General features: G+C 39.4%; 1 protein-coding gene across 1 annotated transcript in view; it reads left to right on the plus strand.

Annotated features, from left to right (window-relative positions):
* TGS1 (trimethylguanosine synthase 1) overlaps positions 1-21730 on the plus strand; it is a 49497-nt gene that overhangs the window by 24595 nt on the left and 3172 nt on the right. The window contains exons 9-12 of the mRNA XM_053558414.1: positions 3338-3484; positions 5643-5786; positions 9362-9578; positions 16384-16462. Of these exons, the coding sequence (XP_053414389.1) occupies positions 3338-3484; positions 5643-5786; positions 9362-9578; positions 16384-16462 (587 nt within the window). The remainder of the gene's footprint in view (positions 1-3337; positions 3485-5642; positions 5787-9361; positions 9579-16383; positions 16463-21730) is intronic.

A 21730-nucleotide genomic window follows, 5' to 3' on the forward strand; every position in this document is an offset into this window, starting at 1 on the left:
GTAGAAGACAAACTGGACCCACACCTTTCACCATTAACTAAGATAGACTCTCACTGGATCAAAGATTTAAACTTAAGACATGAAACTATAAAAATACTAGAGGAGAGTGCAGGGAAAACCCTTGAAGAAATCCGTCTGGGCAAGTATTTTATGAGGAGGACCCCCTGGGCAATTGAAGCAGCTTCAAAAATACATTACTGGGACTTGATCAAACTAAAAAGCTTCTGCATAGCCAAGAACACAGTAAGTAAAGCAAGCAAACAGCCTTCGGAATGGGAGAAGATATTTGCAGGTTACGTCTCCGACAAAGGTTTAATAACCAGAATTCACAGAGAACTCAAACACATTAGCAAGAATAGAACAAGGGATCCCATCGCAGGCTGGGCAAAGGATTTGAAGAGAAACTTCTCTGAAGAAGACAGGCGCGCGGCCTTCAGACATATAAATATGCTTTAAGTTAGTGATGGGTTTAGATAAATACGTTTTTGTAACATCTGAGTTTTCACATGTGCATCATCTGTACCTAACGGATCACTGCTACTTTAAGTGGAGAGAAGATATAATAAGCAGAACTGTTCTATTTTAAGGGACTGTGATTTAGCACCAGGGACGGCCTGTGAAAACACTGTGTCTGAGGACCAACAGAGTCTCACCGTCTCCCTGGGTAGAGTGCCGTGGTGTCAGAGTTCACACCAACCTCAAACCCCTGGGCTTAAGCAATCCTCTTGCCTTAGCCTCCCAAGTAGCTGGGACTACAGGCACTGGCCACGATGCCTGGCTAGTTTTGGGAGGGTTTTTTCTTTTTAATGTAAAAAAGCATTCATAGTAGTTTGCTCTAATGAATAGAGAACTGAGTGACACTTTTCACTTTATGTACTTTTGTATTATTTTAATTTCTTATAGCAAAAGTTCTTTTATGGTTAAAAATAATGTATTCAATAGAATATTGAGGCTTTTTTTTTGTAGACAGTCTTACTTTCTCGCCCTTGGTAGAGTACCCTGGCATCACAGCTCACAGCAATCTCATCACAGCGGTGCCCATAGCCTAGTAGGCAGGGTGCCAGCCACATACATCTAGGGTGACAGGTTCGAACCCAGCCCAGGCCTGCTAAGCAACAATGACAAGTGCAACCAAAAAATAGCTGGGCGATATGGCGGGTACCTGTAGTCCCAGCTACTTGGGAGGCTGAGGCAAGAGAATCACTTATGCCCAAGAGTTCTGCCACAGCGCTCTACCCAGGGCGACAGCTTGAGATAGAGTCTCAAAAAACAACTCTTGGGCTCAAGCAGTTCTCTTGCCTCAGCCTCCCAAGTAGCTAGGACTACAGTGCCCGCCCCCCCCGCCCCAATGCCTGGCTATTTTTTTTTTTTTTTTTTTTGTGGAGACAGTCTCACCTTATGGCCCTCGGTAGAGTGCCGTGGCCTCACACAGCTCACAGCAACCTCCAACTCCTGGGCTTAAGCGATTCTCTTGCCTCAGCCTCCTGAGTAGCTGGGACTATAGGCTCCCGCCACAACGCCCAGCTATTTTTTGGTTGCAGTTTGGCCGGGGCCGGGTTTGAACCCGTCACCCTTGGTATATGGGGCCGGCACCTTACCAACTGAGCCACAAGCACCTCCCAATGCCTGGCTATTTTTAGAGACAAGGTCTTGCTCTGGCTCAGGCTGGTCTTGAACTCCCGAGCTCAAGCAGTCCACCCACCTTGGCCTCCCAGAGTGCTAGGATTACAGGCTTGAGCCACCACACCCATCCTAGAAGTTTTCTTTCTTTCTTTCTTTTTTTTTTTCTCTGAGACAGAGTCTCACTCTGTTACCCTGATAAGAGTCTCTTGGTGTCATAGCTCTCAGCAATCTCAAACCCCTGGGCTCAATAAAGCCTCTTACATCAGCTTCCCAATTAGCTGGAACTACAGATGCCTGATACAATGCCTGGTTTTTCTATTTTTAGTAGAGATAGGGTCTTGCTCTTACTCAGGCTGGTCTTGAACTTCTGAGCTCTAGCAATCTACCTGCCTCGGCTTCCCAGAGTACTGGATTATAGGCGTAAGCCACCACACCCAGCCCCAAGGTAGAAATTTTCCTTTGATACAATATTCAAATTTTTGATAAATTATTTCAGACTTATTCTTATGAAACAATTACATTTGTTATGATCCTTTATCATTTCTTTCTTAATTTAGTATTAAGGAAAATACCTTATTTTTTTTTTCTTTGTACAGGTTTGTGTGGGTGTGTGCCTGTGATCTTTGTATCACCTATTTCTTTGCCTTTCTGAACAGCTTAGTTTATTTTTTATTTATTTATTTATTTATTTTTTTGAAACAGTCTCACTATGTCACCCTCGATAGGTGCCATGGCATCACAGCTCACAGCAACCTCAAACTCTTGGGCTTAAGCGATTCTTTTGCCTCAGCCTCCCAAGTAGTTGGGACTGTAGGTACACACAACACCTGGCTAAAAATTCTGGCATTTAGTACTTGAGTTACTTAATGTTTGGTCATATACAGATGGTCTTGGGCAATAAGGAATTGTTCCATCTAAGTGTCATTATCCTCACTATTGATAAACACCATCAAAATACTTGGGGGAGTGGAGGGGAGGAGTCTGATCTTACTGAATCATGACGACATTGTTCATTGTTTGCAATGATCAGATAATCATATTAAGACATAGTCCTATCCTTAAAGACCATTTTAAACGTGACAGTTTAATTGTTTGTCTGCCATCACCTGTGTTTATACTTAACAGTGACAGAATTCTTATCTTTCTATGTTGCTGCTTCTAATTTGCTGGGGACTGAAAACAAATAACCAAACTAGTACAAGTCATTTATCTAAGAAAAAGGAATGAGATCCTTTTCTCTGGATCCGAACTAGTGACCCCTGTTTGACTTTCTCAGATTCCTTCTGACTTCAAGGATTGTCCTTAGGATATTTTGTTTTAAAGAAGTGAAGGGAAATGTTTAGATTTCTATAATTCAATTAGAAAAGTGTCTGTGCTAACAAAGGTAAATAACTCAATGTCTATAATAGTACTTCTACATATTATCAGCGCTGTGAACAGTTAGTTAAATATACTACTCCTTAGATGGCTCATTAATTCATTCTCCATATTTGGAGTTTAGAAGTCCGAGTTTACTTTTCCAAGCTTACAAAGCCAATGAGTTGATGGAGGCTGTGATTAAAGCCAGTGGTGTTTCCATGAAGCCCTACCGCTGCTCTGCGTCATCACATAGTGTTCTAGTTGTAACTATTTGGTATAGCTACACTTTTAAATAAGCACACCTACCTGATTCTCATTTTTTCATAGCATCTATATTCTTTGTATTTTATTTTAGTTGGAAGAAAAAAGAAGAAGAAAACCAAGAACAGAAGGGTAAATGGTCTGCCTCCTGAGATAGCTTCTGTTCCTGAACTAGTAAAATACTGGGCCCAGAGATATAGGCTCTTTTCCCGTTTTGATGATGGGATTAAATTGGACAGAGGTAAAGTATATATGTATTTTTTAACTTTATTTTAAACTTGCAAAAATGTGCAAGAACGCTACAGAGAATGTTCATATCCTCTTTACCCAGATTCAGCTATTTACAACATTTTGCTGTTCATCAACGTCCGTCTCCATATGTGTGTGTATTTTTTTCTGACCTAGTTGTGCACATGCCCCCACCCCTTAACACTTTTAGCATAAGGACAAGGATATTTTTGCATAAAAATGATAAATTTACCAGTTTAACATTGTTATATAGTATTATAATCTACAGTCCATGCTCTAATCGTTTTGTCCTTTATCAATATTTTTATCTGGTATAGGGTTATGTTTTATATTTACTTTGTGGCATTGTGGCGGGCACCTGTAGTCCCAGCTACTTGGGAGACTGAGGCAAGAGAATCGCCTAAGCCCAGGAATTGAAGGTTGCTGTGAGCTGTGACGCCATGGCACTCTACCAAGGACGATAAGTGAGACACTATCTCTGAAAAAAAAAAAAAAATGGGCTCAGCACCTGTGGCTCAAGTGGCTAAGGCGCCAGCCACATACACCTGAGCTGGCAGGTTCAAATCCAGCCTGGGCCCGCTAAACAACAATGATGGCTGCAACAAAAGATAGCTGGGTGTTGTGGCAGGCACCTGTAGTCCCAGCTACTTGGTAGGCAGAGGTAGAAGAATCGCTTGAGCCCAGGAGTTGGAGGTTGCTGTGAGCTGTGATGCCTCCGCACTCTACCCAAGGCGACAGCTTGAGACTCTGTCTCAAAAACAAAAAAAAAACTTCAGATTCAAGTTTTGTCTTAGGATAGATATAGCAAAAGTAATTGGTAGATTATTAAACGGAATATCTGATGAAGAAATATCTAGCGCAGAATGATTAATGAAATAACACTAGAAACTTTGAATTCTTTCTCGAGCTTTCCTGCTGTGATCTTCAACAATTTATTTGTGTAACTCAGTCTTGCAGGCTGACATTCATTTTCATATTGGGGCTACCTAAATAAATATTGGTCTTTATTAACTATCAAAATCAGAAAGTCTTCATATGTGTTGGAATTTCGGGGGTTCTGTGACCCTCCTGTTTTTTTCAAATGAGTATTGAAAAAACAGCATAGGAGTTTGTAAGGAGAAATACAACTGGAAAAAACCTGCAATTTTATAAAAGTTAATATTCTTCTTCCAGTAATGAGAAACTGTTTAAGGTTTTGGTAAGAGGAGGGAACAGGAAAATTAGTGCATCATTTTGTTTGGGAATTATCTTTCTGAAAAATGTAAATTTCTTCTACCAGGAAAGAAGGAAGGTAATATTTTTTCCTCTGGGGTGGGCATAGGACCTCATTTATGAAAATGGTAAGAGTTCTGCTATTCCCGCTGTAATTTTGCATCTCTGTGGCCATTTGCTATCAGCTCCTTGCTTTTTCTGACCCTTTAAAAACACGCAATTCCAAAATGTCCAGTACAAATCTGGGTCTTTGCTTGTTCGTTAGGAATGAAATAATTGGGACACTCAGTAGAATGTGGGATGCCAGCTGATTAGAGCAGCTGACTTTCCATTTTACATAGCAGATAGTCTATAGGTAGTAGATTTTTCTGCCTCAAACAGAAAAACTGAAGTTATAATTTAGTTACAGGAAAGACTGGGGTATAGTATTACAAAAGAGTCAGGTTAAGAATCGAGATGATTGCTTCTGTGGGAATGGTACTGCTGCTTTTGTAACAAACTTTTTAGAATTTTTTTTAGAACTAAGTAATTTATAATTTTTTTGTAAAGGTGAACTAAGCTTTTTTTTTTTTTTTTTTGAGACAGAGTCTCAAGCTGTCACCCTGGGTAGAATGTCGTGGCGTCACAGCTCACAGCAACCTCCAACTCTTGGGCTTAAGTGATTCTCTTGCCTCAGCCTCCCAAGTAGCTGGGACTACAAGGTGCTCACCACAACGCCCAGCTATTTTTCTGTTGCAGTTGTCATTGTTGTTTACCAGGCCCAGGCAGGGTTCAGAACCCATCAGCCTCGGTGTATGTGGCCAGCACCTACCCACTGAGCTATGGGAGCCGCCCTAAGCTTTTTAAAAATATGTAATATATAGCAATATTTCATATGTATATGCTTGGCTTGGCTTCTTAAAATTGAACATATTATCAGAAATACTCTTCCTTTGCAGAGGGCTGGTTTTCAGTTACACCTGAGAAGATCGCCGAGCACATTGCTGGCCGCATCAGTCAGTCCTTCAAGTGTGAGGTAGTAGTGGATGCTTTCTGTGGAGTTGGAGGAAATACCATTCAGTTCGCCTTAACAGGAAAAAGAGGTAATTAACCATCAATGGAAGAGAACCGTCTTATTTCCAGTTCATTCAATAAATGAGTTCTACTTTATTTTATTAAATTATATCTTTCTGCACTAGATTTTTCTTCATTTTGTACAGCTTAACTTCGCTGAGATTTAATTTATAATTTAATACCAAATATTTAAAAGAATAGCTAACTTACACTTTATCACATACTGGTGTAAATGTTTAAAACAATCATCTCTTGCACGGCTCCACTTTATACCCATATTTTTTTCAGTAAATATATTAGAAAATTTTCAAGATATTTTTGAGAATTTGGAAAAACTTGGAGATGAACCATGTAGCCTAGAAATATCCAAAAAATTAAGAAAAATTTATGTCACAGATTTATAAAATATATGTAGATACCATAAAACATATAAATGTATTATAAAAAGTTTATGTTTATGAAAACCTGCGCACCTGAATACAGGCTATGCATGTCACTGTTCACAGTGGAGAGAAGTCTAAACAGACTGAACACAGGCTATACGTCTCACTGTTCACGGTGGAGAGAAGTCTAAATAGACTGAACACAGGCTATGCGTGTCACTGTTCATGGTGGAGAGAAGTCTAAACAGACTGAACACAGGCTATACATGTCACTGTTCACGGTGGAGAGAAGTCTAAACAGACGCAATGATGCAGTATGAAGTCGTGACTGCAGATAATCAAGAATTTACTAGTAATCGTGTGACGGTCTCTCAGTCGCTTCTCATTGCTGCTGAGGTGAGCTCAGATGTTGTAAGCAGTTCATCTCGCCAGGAAACTGAGTATAGCAGTAAAAAGTGATCTCCAGAGGTTCTTGAGTATTTTTATTACATTTACTGCAATGCCATAAACCTCACTAGGGGACCCAGGTGAAGTGCCACTAGTGATGCTGGAAGCTCTGCCACTAGTGATGCTGGAAGCTCTCCCAAGAAGCAGAGGAAAGTCGTGACATTACAAGAAAAACTTGGATTGCTTCATACATGCTGTAGATTGAGGCCTGCCACTGCTGTTTCAGACCCATGATGTAAACTCGCAGTGTCAATAAATGCAGTATAGTATTATAAATATGTTTTCTCTTAGGATTTAAGAGTACAGTATATATGCACTGGGATGCAAAAGATAAAACTTTTCTTTTATATAGAAATAGAAAACTCTACACTTTCTATTTGTCTTTGTGGCAGCCCAGATTGAATGGGAAGTACATTTGTAGGAATTGGGAAATATTCTGTATGTATAATACAAATGTATTTCCCAATTATGTACCACATCTATGCAGTATATAATACATATAACCTATGAAATTATGTGTTAATCAACTCTTCATGTTATCGGAAGGGCCTCAGGTCAACAGTAAACTATCAGTAGTTCAATTTGGCGGGAGCCTAAAAGTTTTATATGGATTTGACTGCACAAGATGTCGGGGGTCAGCTGTATGTTCTAATTAATTTAGTCAACCATCTTGTGAGGTATATCTTAGCACAGCACTCTCCCAGGGGCAACAAAGTAAGACTCCATATCCCCGCCCCAAAAGAAAGGTTGAAGTGTGGTGATGTGGCTGTGAGGATCTAAATTTTTAATATTATTTCATTTTAGTCCGATTAAAGGTACTAGCCACGTGTAGCTACTGGCTGCCGTTGTTGTTTGTCAGCGTTTCACTCGTGTGATAGACTTAGTGCTTCGATTCTGTTAGGCCTGAAAGCAAAACCTGCCTTCACAGAAATACAGATGAAAGAGAGATGATCTGAGGAGGGTTGATGCCAAAGGTCATTTTTTCTTTTGAATTTTTGGTATTGTCAGCATATCTTTCCATCTGTGAACTATAAATGTAGCAGATTAAGTAGCTAAAAAGGATCTTTTCTCATAAATGTAAATATTAGTTTATTTAGAGCAGGAAAAACAGCATCATAGGTGCATGATTTTGCAGTTGGAATTGGGTGCTTGTATTCATTGTAGAAATGATTGAATGGATTATTTCTCAAATCTGTTAACAAATTTGGGTAGTAGGATTTTCTGAAAAATGATATTTTCCTGACAACCATGCTAATGCATCAAGGTTCCGCTCAGCCCTTTCCAGTATAGCATATTGCCATGAACACTCTGGCACACATAAAAGTGTACTTGAGTAATTTACTCCAAGGCAGCAGTGAGCTAACATTAACTTATGTTTGCATTGCTAATTATGAAATTGCAATAAATTAAACGAAAGTGTATTTGATACAAAACATAATATTGTCTGTTCCCTCTACCTAAAATGTCTCATTAAATAGCAGCAGCAGCTGCTTGTACATTTCTTCGTAATTTGGATGTCTAGGTTTTGGGGTGGGGGTTGTTTTGTTTTTGTTTTTCTGAGACAGAGCCTCAAGCTGTCACCCTGGGTAGAATGCCGTGGCATCACAGCTCACAGCAACCTCCAACTCCTGGGCTCAAGTAATTCTCTTGCCTCAGCCTCTTAAGTAGGTGGCACTACAGGCATCTGCCACAACACCCGGCCATTTTTTGGTTGTCTATCATTGTTTGGCAGGCCCGGGCTGGATCTCTGGTGTATGTGGCTGGCGCCTTAGCCACTGGAGCTATAGGCGCCAACCCATTGTTTTTGTTCTTTTGAGACAGTCTCACTTTGTAGAGTGCCACAGTGTCACAGCTCACGGCAACCTCAAACTCCTGGGCTTAAGCGATTCTCTTGCTTCAGCCTCCCAAGTAGCTGGGACTACAGCTGCCTGCCACAACGCCCAGCTATTTTTAGAGGCGTGGTCTCTCTGGCTCAGGCTGGTCTCAAACTTGTGAGCTCAAGCAGTCCATCCTCCTCAGCCTCTTAAAGTGCTAGGATTACAGGCGTGAGCCACCTCTTCTGGCTGGCTATCTAGGTTTTTCAAAATGTGTTTCATTGTAGTTTTCTGTGGAAAATGTTAAATGTGTCTTTATTTGTGCATTGCCACATTTTCAGGAAATTTGTTTTTCTTAAACCTAGCATTATAGGCTTTATATGTAGCCAGTGACCTCTTCAAGTGTTTGCTGCTCAGGCTGTACCATGTATTTGGCCCTCAGTATATATTTTTTGACAGCTTTCACCACTTGTTTAGATAAAGCTGTCTGAGTGAGACAACTTAGAAGGTAAGGCGCCGGCCCCATATACTGAGGGTGGTGGGTTCAAACCCGGCCCTGGCTGAACTGCAACCAAAAAATAGCTGGGCGTTGTGGCGGGCGCCTGTAGTCCCAGCTACTCGGGAGGCTGAGGCAAGAGAATCACTTAAGCCCAGGAGTTGGAGGTTGCTGTGAGCCGTGTGATGCCATGGCACTCTACCGAGGGCCATAAAGTGAGACCCTGTCTCTACAAAAAAAAAAAAAGAAAGCCAGGTCTTTAAGTCACATTTTCTTGGTTTGATACAAGTGCATCTTTCTAATTTAAATTAAAAAATTTAACTGAGGTTTTCATCTCTGGTATATATGACTAAGTATCTCTGGATCTTTGAAAATGATTCTTATACAGAAGATACCAGAATATTGGTAAAACAGTCTTGTATGAATAAATATCAATTGACTCATTTTTTCTATTCCCTTTTTAGTGATTGCCATTGATATCGACCCTGGTAAGATTGATCTTGCTCGTAATAATGCAGAAGTTTATGGTGTAGCAGATAAGATAGAGTTCATCTGTGGAGATTTCCTGCAACTGGCTTCTGGTTTAAAGGCTGATGTTGTATTCCTCAGCCCACCCTGGGGAGGGCCAGACTACGCCACCGCAGAGACCTTTGACATTAGGACGATGATGTCTCCTGATGGATATCCTTTCAAAGTCCTAACAGTTTACTTAATGATGTGGAGAGGAAGGGAGTGGGAGGTGTATGTGAGAGACAGAAATTAATTAAGAGGAACAGCTTCCTTGCATCTGGGCACCGTGAGTCTGGGGAGATAGGACTCCAGGCATCTCTGGCTGGTGGGATCTGCCTATCATCACCCCTGAGAGGATACAGGGAGTCAGCGAGAGACTTCTGGACCCCAAGAGGAGGACTAAAACAGTGGAAAACCGGCACGTGGTCGCGTGTGTTCAATCCGTCTAAACCCGCCCACAACTTCTACAGGCACGAGAACTTAAAGAGCAAGAGGAAGTGAAAGGAAAATTAGGGCAAGGAAACAGATAAAAGAAATCACTCATGAGGAAGAATCAGCAGAAAACTCCAGGCAACATGAAGAACCAGTCCAGAACAACCCCGCCAAGGGACCATGAGGTAGCTACTGCAGAGGATTCCACCTATACAGAAATGTTAGGAATGACAGAAAGGGAATTTAGAATACACATGTTGAAAACAATGAAAGAAATGATGATGGAAACAATGAAGGAAATTGCTAATAAAGTGGAAATTAACCAAAAGGAAATTCAAAAACAGAATCAAATAAGAGATGAACGATATGAAGAATATAAAAAGGATATAGCAGAGCTGAAGGAAATGAAACAGTCAATCAGGGAACTTAAAGATGCAATGGAAAGTATCAGCAACAGGTTAGACCATGCAGAAGAAAGAATTTCAGAGGTAGAAGACAAAGTTTTTGAGATAACTCAGAGAGTAAAAGAGGCAGAAAAGAAGAGAGAGAAAGCAGAACATTCACTGTCAGAATTATGGGACTTTATGAAGCGTTCCAACATACAAGTTATAGGAATTCCAGAAGGGGAAGAAGAATGCCCCAGAGGAATGGAAGCCATACTAGAGAATATTATAAAAGAAAATTTCCCAAATATCACCAAAGATTCTGACACACTGCTTTCAGAGGGCTATCGGACCCCAGGTCGCCTCAACTCTAACCGAGCTTCTCCAAGACACATTGTGATGAACCTGTCCAAAGTCAAGACAAAAGAAAAGATTCTGCAAGCTGCCAGGAGTAAGCGCCAGTTGACCTACAGGGGCAAATCCATCAGAGTGACTGCAGACTTCTCTAATGAAACTTTCCAAGCAAGAAGACAATGGTCATCTAACTTTAATCTACTTAAACAGAACAATTTCCAGCCCAGAATTCTGTACCCTGCTAAGCTAAGCTTCAAAATTGATGGAGAAATCAAATCATTTACAGATGTACAAACATTGAGGAAATTCGCCACAAGACCAGCTCTACAGGAAATACTTCAACCTGTTCTGCACACTGACCACCACAATGGATCAGCAGCAAAGTAAGAACTCAGAAATTAAAGGACAGAACCTAACCTCCACACTGTTGCAAAAGATAAAACTAAGCAATGGACTCTCACAAAATAAGACGAATACAATACTACCACACTTATCAGTTATCTCAATAAATGTTAATGGCTTGAATTCCCCATTGAAGAGACATAGATTGGTTGACTGGATTAAAAAACACAAGCCATCCATTTGCTGTCTGCAAGAAACACTCCTGGCTTCAAAAGACAAATTAAAGCTCCAACTCAAGGGTTGGAAGACAATTTTTCAGGCAAATGGAATTCAGAAGAAAAGAGGAGTTGCAATCTTATTTTCAGATACATGTGGATTTAAAGCAACTGAAGTCAAAAAGATGGTCACTTTATATTGGTCAAGGGAAAAATACAACAAGAAGACATTTCAATTCTAAATATCTATGCACCCAATTTAAATGCTCCCAGATTCTTGAAACAGACCTTACTCAGTCTGAGCAATATGATATCTGATAATACCATAATAACAGGGGACCTTATCACTTAACAGAAACACTAAACAGATCCTCTAAACAGAAATTAAACAAGGATATAAGAGACTTAAATGAGACCCTAGAACAACTGTGCTTGATAGACGCATATAGAACACTCCATCCCAAAGATAAAGAATATACATTCTTCTCATCACCCCATGGAACATTCTCCAAAATTGATCATATCCTGGGACACAAAACAAATATCAACAGAATCAAAAGAATTGAAATTTTACCTTGTATCTTCTCAGACCATAAGGCACTAAAGGTGGAACTCAACTCTAACAAAAATGCTCAACCCCACCCAAAGGCATGGAAATTAAACAATCTTCTGTTGAATAACAGATGGGTGCACGAAGAAATAAAACAGGAAATCATTAACTTCCTTGAGCATAACAATGAAGACACAAGCTACCAAAACCTGTGGGATACTGCAAAAGCAGTTTTGAGAGGGAAATTCATCGCTTTAGATGCCTACATTCGAAAAACAGAAAGAGAGCACATCAACAATCTCACAAGAGATCTTATGGAATTGGAAAAAAAAGAACAATCTAAGCCTAAACTCAGTAGAAGAAAAGAAATATCCAAAATCAAATCAGAGATCAATGAAATTGAAAACAAAAGAATCATTCAGAAAATTAATGAAACAAGGAGTTGGTTTTTTGAAAAAATAAATAAAATAGATAAACCATTGGCCAGACTAACGAGGAATAGAAAAGTAAAATCTCTAGTAACCTCAATCAGAAATGATAAAGGGGAAATAACAACTGATCCCACAGAGATACAACAGATCATCTCTGAATACTACTGGAAACTCTATGCCCAGAAATTTGACAATGTGAAAGAAATGGAACAATATTTGGAATCACACCCTCTCCCTAGACTCAGCCAGGAAGAAATAGAGCTCCTGAACAGACCAATTTCAAGCACTAAGATCAAAGAAACAATAAAAAATCTTCCAACCAAAAAATGCCCTGGTCCAGATGGCTTCACTCCAGAATTCTATCAAACCTTCAAGGAAGAGCTTATTCCTGTACTGCAGAAATTATTCCAAAAAATTGAGGAAGAAGGAATCTTCCCCAACACATTCTATGAAGCAAACATCACCCTGATACCAAAACCAGGAAAAGACCCAAACAAAAAGGAGAATTTCAGACCAATCTCACTCATGAATATAGACGCAAAAATTCTGAACAAAATCCTAGCCAATAGATTACAGCTTATCATCAAAAAAGTCATTCATCATGATCAAATAGGCTTCATCCCAGGGATGCAAGGCTGGTTTAACATACGCAAGTCTATAAACGTTATCCACCATATTAACAGAGGCAAAAATAAAGATCACATGATCCTCTCAATAGATGCAGAAAAAGCATTTGATAAAATCCAGCATCCTTTTCTAATTAGAACACTGAAGAGTATAGGGATAGGTGACACATTTCTAAAACTGATTGAAGCTATCTATGATAAACCCACAGCCAATATTTTACTGAATGGAGTAAAACTGAAAGCTTTTCCTCTTAGAACTGGAACCAGACAAGGTTGTCCTCTGTCACTTTTACTATTCAACGTAGTGCTGGAAGTTCTAGCCAATACAATTAGGCAAGACAAGGAAATAAAGGGAATCCAAATGGGAGCAGAGGAGGTCAAATTCTCCCTCTTTGCTGACGACATGATCTTATACTTAGAGAACCCCAAAGACTCAACCACAAGACTCCTAGAAGTCATCAAAAAATACAGTAATGTTTCAGGATATACAATCAATGTCCACAAGTCAGTAGCCTTTGTGTACACCAATAACAGTCAAGATGAGAAGCTAATTAAGGACACAACTCCCTTCACCATAGTTTCAAAGAAAATGAAATACCTAGGAGTATACCTAACGAAGGAGGTGAAGGACCTCTATAAAGAAAACTATGAAATCCTCAGAAAGGAAATAGCAGAGGATATTAACAAATGGAAGAACATACATGCTCATGGATGGGAAGAATCAACATTGTTAAAATGTCTATACTTCCCAAAGCAATCTACCTATTCAATGCCATTCCTATCAAAATACCAACATCGTACTTTCAAGATTTGGAAAAAATGATTCTGCGTTTTGTATGGAACCGGAAAAAAACCCGTATAGCTAAGGCAGTTCTCTGTAACAAAAATAAAGCTGGGGGCATCAGCATACCAGATTTTAGTCTGTACTACAAAGCCATAGTGCTCAAGACAGCATGGTACTGGCACAAAAACAGAGACATAGACACTTGGAATCGAATTGAAAACGAAGAAATGAAACTAACATTTTACAACCACCTAATCTTTGATAAACCAAACAAGAACATACCTTGGGGAAAAGACTCCCTATTCAATAAATGGTGTTGGGAGAACTGGATGTCTACATGTAAAAGACTGAAAGTGGACCCACACCTTTCCCCATTCACAAAAATTGATTCAAGATGGATAAAGGACTTAAATTTAAGGCACGAAACAATAAAAATCCTCCAAGAAAGCATAGGAAAAACACTGAAAGATATTGGCCTGGGGAAAGACTTCATGAAGAAGACTGCCATGGCAATTGCAAGAACAACAAAAATAAACAAATGGGACTTCATTAAACTGAAAAGCTTCTGTACAGCTAAGGAGACAATAACCAAAGCAAAGAGACAACCTACACAATGGGAAAGGATATTTGCATATTTTCAATCAGACAAAAGCTTGATAACTAGGATCTATAGAGAACTCAAATTAATCCACATGAAAAAAGCCAACAATCCCTTATATCAATGGGCAAGAGACATGAATAGAACTTTCTCTAAAGACGACAGACGAATGGCTAACAAACACATGAAAAAATGTTCATCATCTCTATATATTAGAGAAATGCAAATCAAAACCACCCTGAGATATCATCTAACCCCAGTGAGAATGGCCCACATCACAAAATCTCAAAACTGCAGATGCTGGCGTGGATGTGGAGAGAAGGGAACACTTTTACACTGCTGGTGGGACTGCAAACTAATACAACCTTTCTGGAGGGAAGTATGGAGAAACCTCAAAGCACTCAAGCTAGACCTCCCATTTGATCCTGTAGTCCCATTACTGGGCATCTACCCAGAAGGAAAGAAATCCTTTTATCATAAGGACACTTGTACTAGACTGTTTATTGCAGCTCAATTTACAATCGCCAAAATGTGGAAACAGCCTAAATGCCCACCAACTCAGGAATGGATTAACAAGCTGTGGTATATGTATACCATGGAATACTATTCAGCCATTAAAAAAAATGGAGACTTTACATCCTTCGTATTAACCTGGATGGACGTGGAAGACATTATTCTTAGTAAAGCATCACAAGAATGGAGAAGCATGAATCCTATGTACTCAATTTTGATATGAGGACAATTAATGACAATTATGGTTATGGCGGGGAAACAGAAAGAGGGAAGGTGGGAGGGGGGTGGAGCCTTGGTGTGTGTCACACTTTATGGGGGCAAGACATGATTGCAAGAGGGACTTTACCTAACAATTGCAATCTGTGTAACCTGGCTTATTGTACCCTCAATGAATCCCCAACAATAAAAAAAAAAAAAGAAAAGAAATTAATTAAGAGGAGAGATAGATTAGCTAATATCATTTGATTCTAGTTTATTTGACATATAAAAAGCAGGTTTGTAAAAATTAATTTGTTGGTTGATCTCCAGAACTAATGGCCAATGTGAGGTTGTATCTAATTACTGTCCAGTTTTACCCTTGTGAAACAATTAGAATGCATAAATTGTTTGGAATTATTGTCTGAAAATTGGAAATTTTCTCAAATTCTGTCCATAGAGTATGTGTGACCATTCCATAACATTACTTTGACTTATACTGACTCATGTTAATTTGCTATATATCTTCAAATTTTTTCTTTTTCTTTTTTTGAGAAAGAGCCTGAAGCTGTCGCCCTCGGTAGAGTGCCATAGCATCACAGCTCACAGCAACCTCCAACTTCTGGGCTTAAGCGATTCTCTTGCCTCAGCCTCCCGAGTAGCTGAGACTACAGGCACCCACCAGAATGCCCTGCTATTTTTTGGTTGTAGTTGTCATTGTTTGGCAGGCCCGGGCTGGATTCGAACCCACCAGCTCTGAGGTATTTGAGGCTGGCACCTTAGCCATTTGAGCTACAGGTGCCGAGCCTTCAAATTTTTTCTGTTGCTCCTCTGAGATACTGAAGCAAACTCTATTTCTTAAAGAATAACATGTATTATTTATTCCTTTCTTCACCTGACACTTCCCATGTTTCAGGAAACATGTTTCTAAATTCCTAATTACAATTTAGAATGTAGACTACAGGAGGCCAGAGTTACTTGTTTTTATTCTTGATTGGAAAGAAATGGTATTATGCCTTCCTATTTTTTTTCATTAATTAAGAAATGGCAAAAAGAAAAAACGTGTACTTTTGACTCTTGGCTGCCTACCTCTAGGGTAATTGAATAAATACATCTGACCTCTAATTTTTGATGTATGAGGAACAGTTATTGCTCCATTACCAAATCTTATATTTAATTTGTGCTTAGGTTTCATTAGAGCAGCGGTTCTCAACCTGTGGATCACGACCTCTTTGGGGGTCGAACGACCCTTTCACAAGGGTCACCTAAATACAGCGTGCATATCAGATATTTACATGACGATTCATTACAGTAGAAAAATTACAGTTATGAAGTAGCAACGAAAATAATTTATGGTTGGGGGTCACCACAACATGAGGAACTGTATTAAAGGGTCATAGCATTAGGAGATTGAGAACCACTGCATTAGAGGATTTAAATTGTGCCTCTTTGTTATATATCGAAATACATTTGGGTTATGATAAGGAAAGAACATCTCTTTTTGGTCAGAAATTAGCTGCTGTTTTTGTTACTTTTCCTTAACTGTTCTCCACCTTTGAAATTTTCAGACTTTCCCAGAAGATCACTAATAATATTGTTTATTTTCTTCCAAGAAATGCTGATGTCGACCAGGTAAGCCATTACTGAGTAACTTCTATGAGCCCCTGGCTTAGCTGCTGCAAAGAATGAACAGAAAAAAATATAGAACATTTCCTTGCCAGAGAACGTGTTTTATGAGAAACCCCTTTGCTTGTTAATATTTAAAAAACTGAGACTATCTGACAGATCCATGTATATTACATCCTCTTCATCTCCACAGCTCTTCAGCCGTCAACAAACTAACGTGTTGAAAGGACAGTTGAACAGGTTGTAATTCAAGTACTACAGTTAAACTAGCCAAGGTCTGCCTTACTAAAACCTGTCTTAAGGATAGAGGTTTTAGGTTTTCCTAAAAATGGTAACCTAAACTCAAATGAAGAGACCAGTAATGCCCCAGTTTGGCCAGGGACTGATCTCAGCTGTGTCTTAGAGGGCAGAGCACTTGACTAACGCTCAGATGTTCTCTCTGAGTTCTTACCATGAACCTTTAATCAGTATTATTTTTTTCCCTAGTATAATTGGATCTGATATAATAACAACCTGATAAAGTTTTGATGTTGTCTTTATGTTTTGGTTGATTTTTCTATAAAAACTTACTATATGGCTGCTTTGTACCAAATAACTCCAGTAAAAATCTTTTGCCTCTCACATTCTGAATTCCACTGTAATGTTGTTAGTTGTGGGTTTTTCCTTTCTGCTTTGATACTCTAAGGACCACTCCTATTTGAGGTTTTTCATCTTTTTTTTTTTTTTTTAAGGAGAATTTATCTTCCACTGTGCTTTCCTCATCCTTGTTCTTGTTGTTATTCTGGGATGTCGTTTATGAGAATGGCGGTTCTTCATATTCATATTTTCTGGTGGTTTGTCTTTGCTTTTCCCTTCCAGATTACCTTGATCTATTCTTGCAACTAGTCTATACAAAGTCCAACTTGCCTATTTTTTCTTGGTATTGCCTGTTCTTTCAGTGTCATATATAAGGGTTTTATAGTTTCAGCTGAGTAGTTATTTAAATGCTGGTCCACTGGGAATGATTCTCTGTTGTTTATTTTCCGGGGTGAGTCCCAAGCATAACTTAATTTTTTTCTTTTTTTTTTTTTTGAGACAAAATCTCATTATGTCATGCTCAGTAGGTGCTGTGGCATCACAGCTCGCGGCAACCTCAAACTGTTGGGCTTAAGTAATTCTCTTGCCTCAGCTTCCCAAGCATCCTGTGACCACAGGCGCCCACCATAGTACCCAGCTATTTTTTTTTGTTGTTGTTACAGTTATCGTTTAGCAAACTCAGGCCCAGTTCGAACCCACCTGCCTCAGCGTATGTGGCTAATGCCCTAACCATTGAGCTACAGGTGCCCAGCCGAGCATAAATTAATTTTTAAAGCTCCCCAAGTGATTGTAATGTGCTCCAGAGTTGAGATTCTCTGAGAACTCAACTCTGGAGCAAGACAAATGAACAATGAATATATTAATAAGCCTGAGCTCTTACAAGGTTATGGAATCCCCTTATAATCAATCCATTGTGTCTGAACATTAGGCCTTCCGAAATAAGGTGCTGTACCACTTAGAAGAAAAAGTCACTATCCTTTTACTTTTCGGAGTAAGATATTAAGCCTGTAATCTACTGCTTTTATGACTCAGCTGCTTTCTAGACTTCCAGATAAGGTTGAGCCTATTGATTTCATAATTAGTTTTCTCATATGTAAATATGTATATTATACTAATCTCGTAAGAGGCTATATGATCTTTATTGGGCTTATATCAGGGTCTTTATTAAATACAGATAAGACTTATTTGGGTGCTTGAATAACAATAGGAGCTTTACCATTTAGCATAAAAGTTACACTGATTTAAAGAAAAAAAAAAGTTACAGGCTGGGTGCAGTGGCTCATGCCTGTAATCCCAGCACTTTGGGAGGCCGAGGCAGGTGGATTGCCTGACCTCACGAGTTCGAGACCAACCTGAGCCAGAGTGAGACCCAGTCTCTAAAAAAATAGCTGGGCATCGTGGCAGGCACCTGTAGTCCCAGCTACTTGGGAGGCTGAAGCAAGAGAATCACTTAAACCCAAGAGTTAGAGTTTGCTGTAAGCTAAGATGCCACAGCACTCTACCAAGGGTGACTGAGTGAGATTCTGTCTCAAAAAAAAAAAAAAAAAAGTTAACACTAATTAAATATTTTTTAGTTAAATTAACACTTTACCAGAGAAAAAGTTAACTTTATTTTTGGTTTACTTTAAAACTTGTCAGTGTGACAGTTGGTAGGTCTTTTATATTTCTTGCCTCTAGGGGGAGTAATAACCCTAGAGAACAATGAAAGCCTGAAAGGAAGTTAGTGCAAACTTTCAAGTGTATTGTTTTGTTAGATATTAAATTTAGATCAAATTACAAAGGGAAATCAACTTTTTAGTTTTTACGTGGAGAAAATTTATCCATATGTAGGATTTTTTTTCAGTGATAGGAGATAGTGGTACAAGACTGAGAGAAATCAGTTATAGTAAGTTGACTTTTTTGTTAAGGAACGTTTAGAATCTGGGTGGCGCCTGTAGCTCAGTGGGTAGGGCCACATACACCGAAGGTGGAGGGTTCGAATGCAGCCCAGGCCAGCTAAAAACAACGACAACTGCAACAAAAAAATACCCAGGCATTGTGGTAGGTACATGTAGGCCCAGCTACTTGGGAGGCTGATGCAAGAGAATAGCTTGAACCCGAGAGTTTGAAGTTGCTGTGAGCTGTGACACCACGGCACTCTACCCAGGGTGACAGCTTGAGGCTCTGTCTCAAAAAAAAAAAAAAAAAAGGAATGTCACAAAAACCCGAATCTAGCAAATAAATTGGATTCCCAAAGTGTATAAAGTCTTCTCTTTGACACTTAGGCTGCATGTTACCTTAGAAATGTCTGTAAAGGACAGTTAATTTCCCATCCAGGGGGATTGTATTCTGGATAATTTTTATGTTATCATAAACAGTGTGGACTTAACACACATATAACTTATATTAAAATCCTTCTGTAGGGGGTGACCTAATTATATTCTGTAGCCAGTGAAATATAGTTCTAGGTCCCCTATTATCTTGATCTCTTATCCCCGTTTTCTCTTTGGAGTTTATTCCAGAACATGTATTCCTTGCTGTCCAAACTTTATAAAACCCCAAAGCTTAATAATTTAGAAAATCCTTTTTGTGAGAGGTTCTTTGGACATAATGTATTTCTTTCCCTCTCTCCCTTCCTCCCTCTCTTTCTCCCCCCCCCCCCTTTTCTCTCTCTCTCTCTCCTTCTCTCTAATTGTGATTGAAACCCAGGGACTAATCTTAAATGTTGTTCAGGAGCCCAAGCTAAAACTTGATTACTATATCTTGCTATGTTTTTCTTCATTTTTTTCCTTTTAATAGCCATAGAATTCTAGCCAATACTAGCTTTCAACCCACCATGTTTTGCAGATGTGAAAAGCTTCTATTTTAAGTAGTAAGCTTGTTCAACATGGATAGATGTCTCTGAGCAGACTAGGGTGGTTAGTCTGTCTCCCTAAGGAAGCTGCCCACCACCATTATTAGTAACACGTCTGTTGTGAAATCTCTATGGGTGTGGGGAGTCTGGTCTCTTAGCCCGGAGCAGAAATAATAAGCAGTGTGGCTCCTAGCCTTATCCTTTATATCTATTTCATAACTAGACATAAAATGTATAGCCTCAGAAAATGACAGCATTTGTACTTTTCAGGTCACATTAATTCAAATCATTTGTCTTTATAATATGTCTATACTAGTACAGAGAGCAGAGCAACATTGAGCAACATCCCTACGAACTGTGTTAAAAAATGCCCTGGAGGCTCGGCGCCCATAGCTCAGCAGCTAGGGTGCCAGCCACATACACCAGGGCTGACAGGTTCCAACCCAGCCTGGGCCTGCCAAACAACAATGACAACTACAACAACAAAATAATGGGCATTGTAGCAGATGCCTGTAGTCCCAGCTACTTGGGAAGCTGAGGCAAGAGAATTGCTTAAGCCCAAGAGTTGGAGGTTGCTGTGAGCTGTGACAGCAGAGCACTCTACCCAGGGCAACAGAGTGAGACTGTCTGAAAAAGAAAAAAAGTTTTCACTCAACTTTATTTTTATGTAATTGTCAGTTGGATGTAACAAAGGAAAATGGGATCAAAAGGAACTAGTGGGGTGGTACCTGTGGCTCAAAGGAGTAGGGTGGTGGCCCCGTATACCGGAGGTGGTAAGTTCAAACCCAGCCCAAGCTAAAAGCTGCAAAAAAAAAAAAAAAAAAAGAACTAGTGAGTAAGGCACTTTCCTTGACCTGTTTTGTGCTTCTAATCACTTCCAGTATTATTTGGCACATGACAGGTCCGTAGGCCAAGTGCTTTTCATTTTCACCTACTATAATTGGCTTCTAACCACATTTTTGCACATTGCACATAGAATCTCTAATGTAGTACTAGGATGCCTTTTTTTCCAGTTCTCTAATTTTTCTTCCTCTTTCTTATAATACAGTGTTCTGGTCATTAGTGTTATACTGTATATTATTCCATTAGGATTCCATTTGAATGTTACTTTCTCTCATTTGGTACATTTTTATATTAAATTTGTTTTCTGATCTATTTCTAACTGCCATTCTTTCTCTCCTTACCTTACCTTCCCTCCCCCCTCCGTTTATTAGACTTTAAGGAAAAGGAAGGAGCCAAGTAACATCTGTCAGTTAAACCTCCAGTGAAAAATAAGGACGACAGGCGTTGACAGCACTAAGCTTTCTTGAAGCAAAGTATTAGTTATTTACTTGAATTACTTATATTTACAGTCTCTCCAAAATTCTAACCTTTACAATATCATGTTGTGAACGTGTGACAAAGTACAAAAAGGCAAGGTTAGAAACTCTTTTTAGTCAGAACAGTTGAAAGTAACATCATCTTAGTAAGTTTTTAAGATTTTCTTATAAATATTTTTTTTTTTTTTTTTTTTTTTTTTTTTTGCGGAGACAGAGTCTCACTTTATAGCCCTCAGTAGAGTGCCGTGGCCTCACACAGCTCACAGCAACCTCCAACTCCTGGGCTTAAGCGATTCTCCTGCCTCAGCCTCCCGAGTAGCTGGGACTACAGGCGCCCGCCACAACGCCCGGCTATTTTTTGGTTGCAGTTTGGACGGGGCCGGGTTTGAACCCGCCACCCTCAGTATATGGGGCCCACGCCCTACCGACTGAGCCACAGGCGCCACCCGATTTTCTTCTAAATATTAAATAAGAGTTTTCTTATTATATTTTGTCACATAGATTTGCTCTTTTCTCCGGCATCAGAAACCACACTTGTTTTGTCTA

This window comes from Nycticebus coucang, chromosome 13 (assembly GCF_027406575.1).
Source record: "Nycticebus coucang isolate mNycCou1 chromosome 13, mNycCou1.pri, whole genome shotgun sequence".
Classification (NCBI taxonomy): domain Eukaryota; kingdom Metazoa; phylum Chordata; class Mammalia; order Primates; family Lorisidae; genus Nycticebus; species Nycticebus coucang.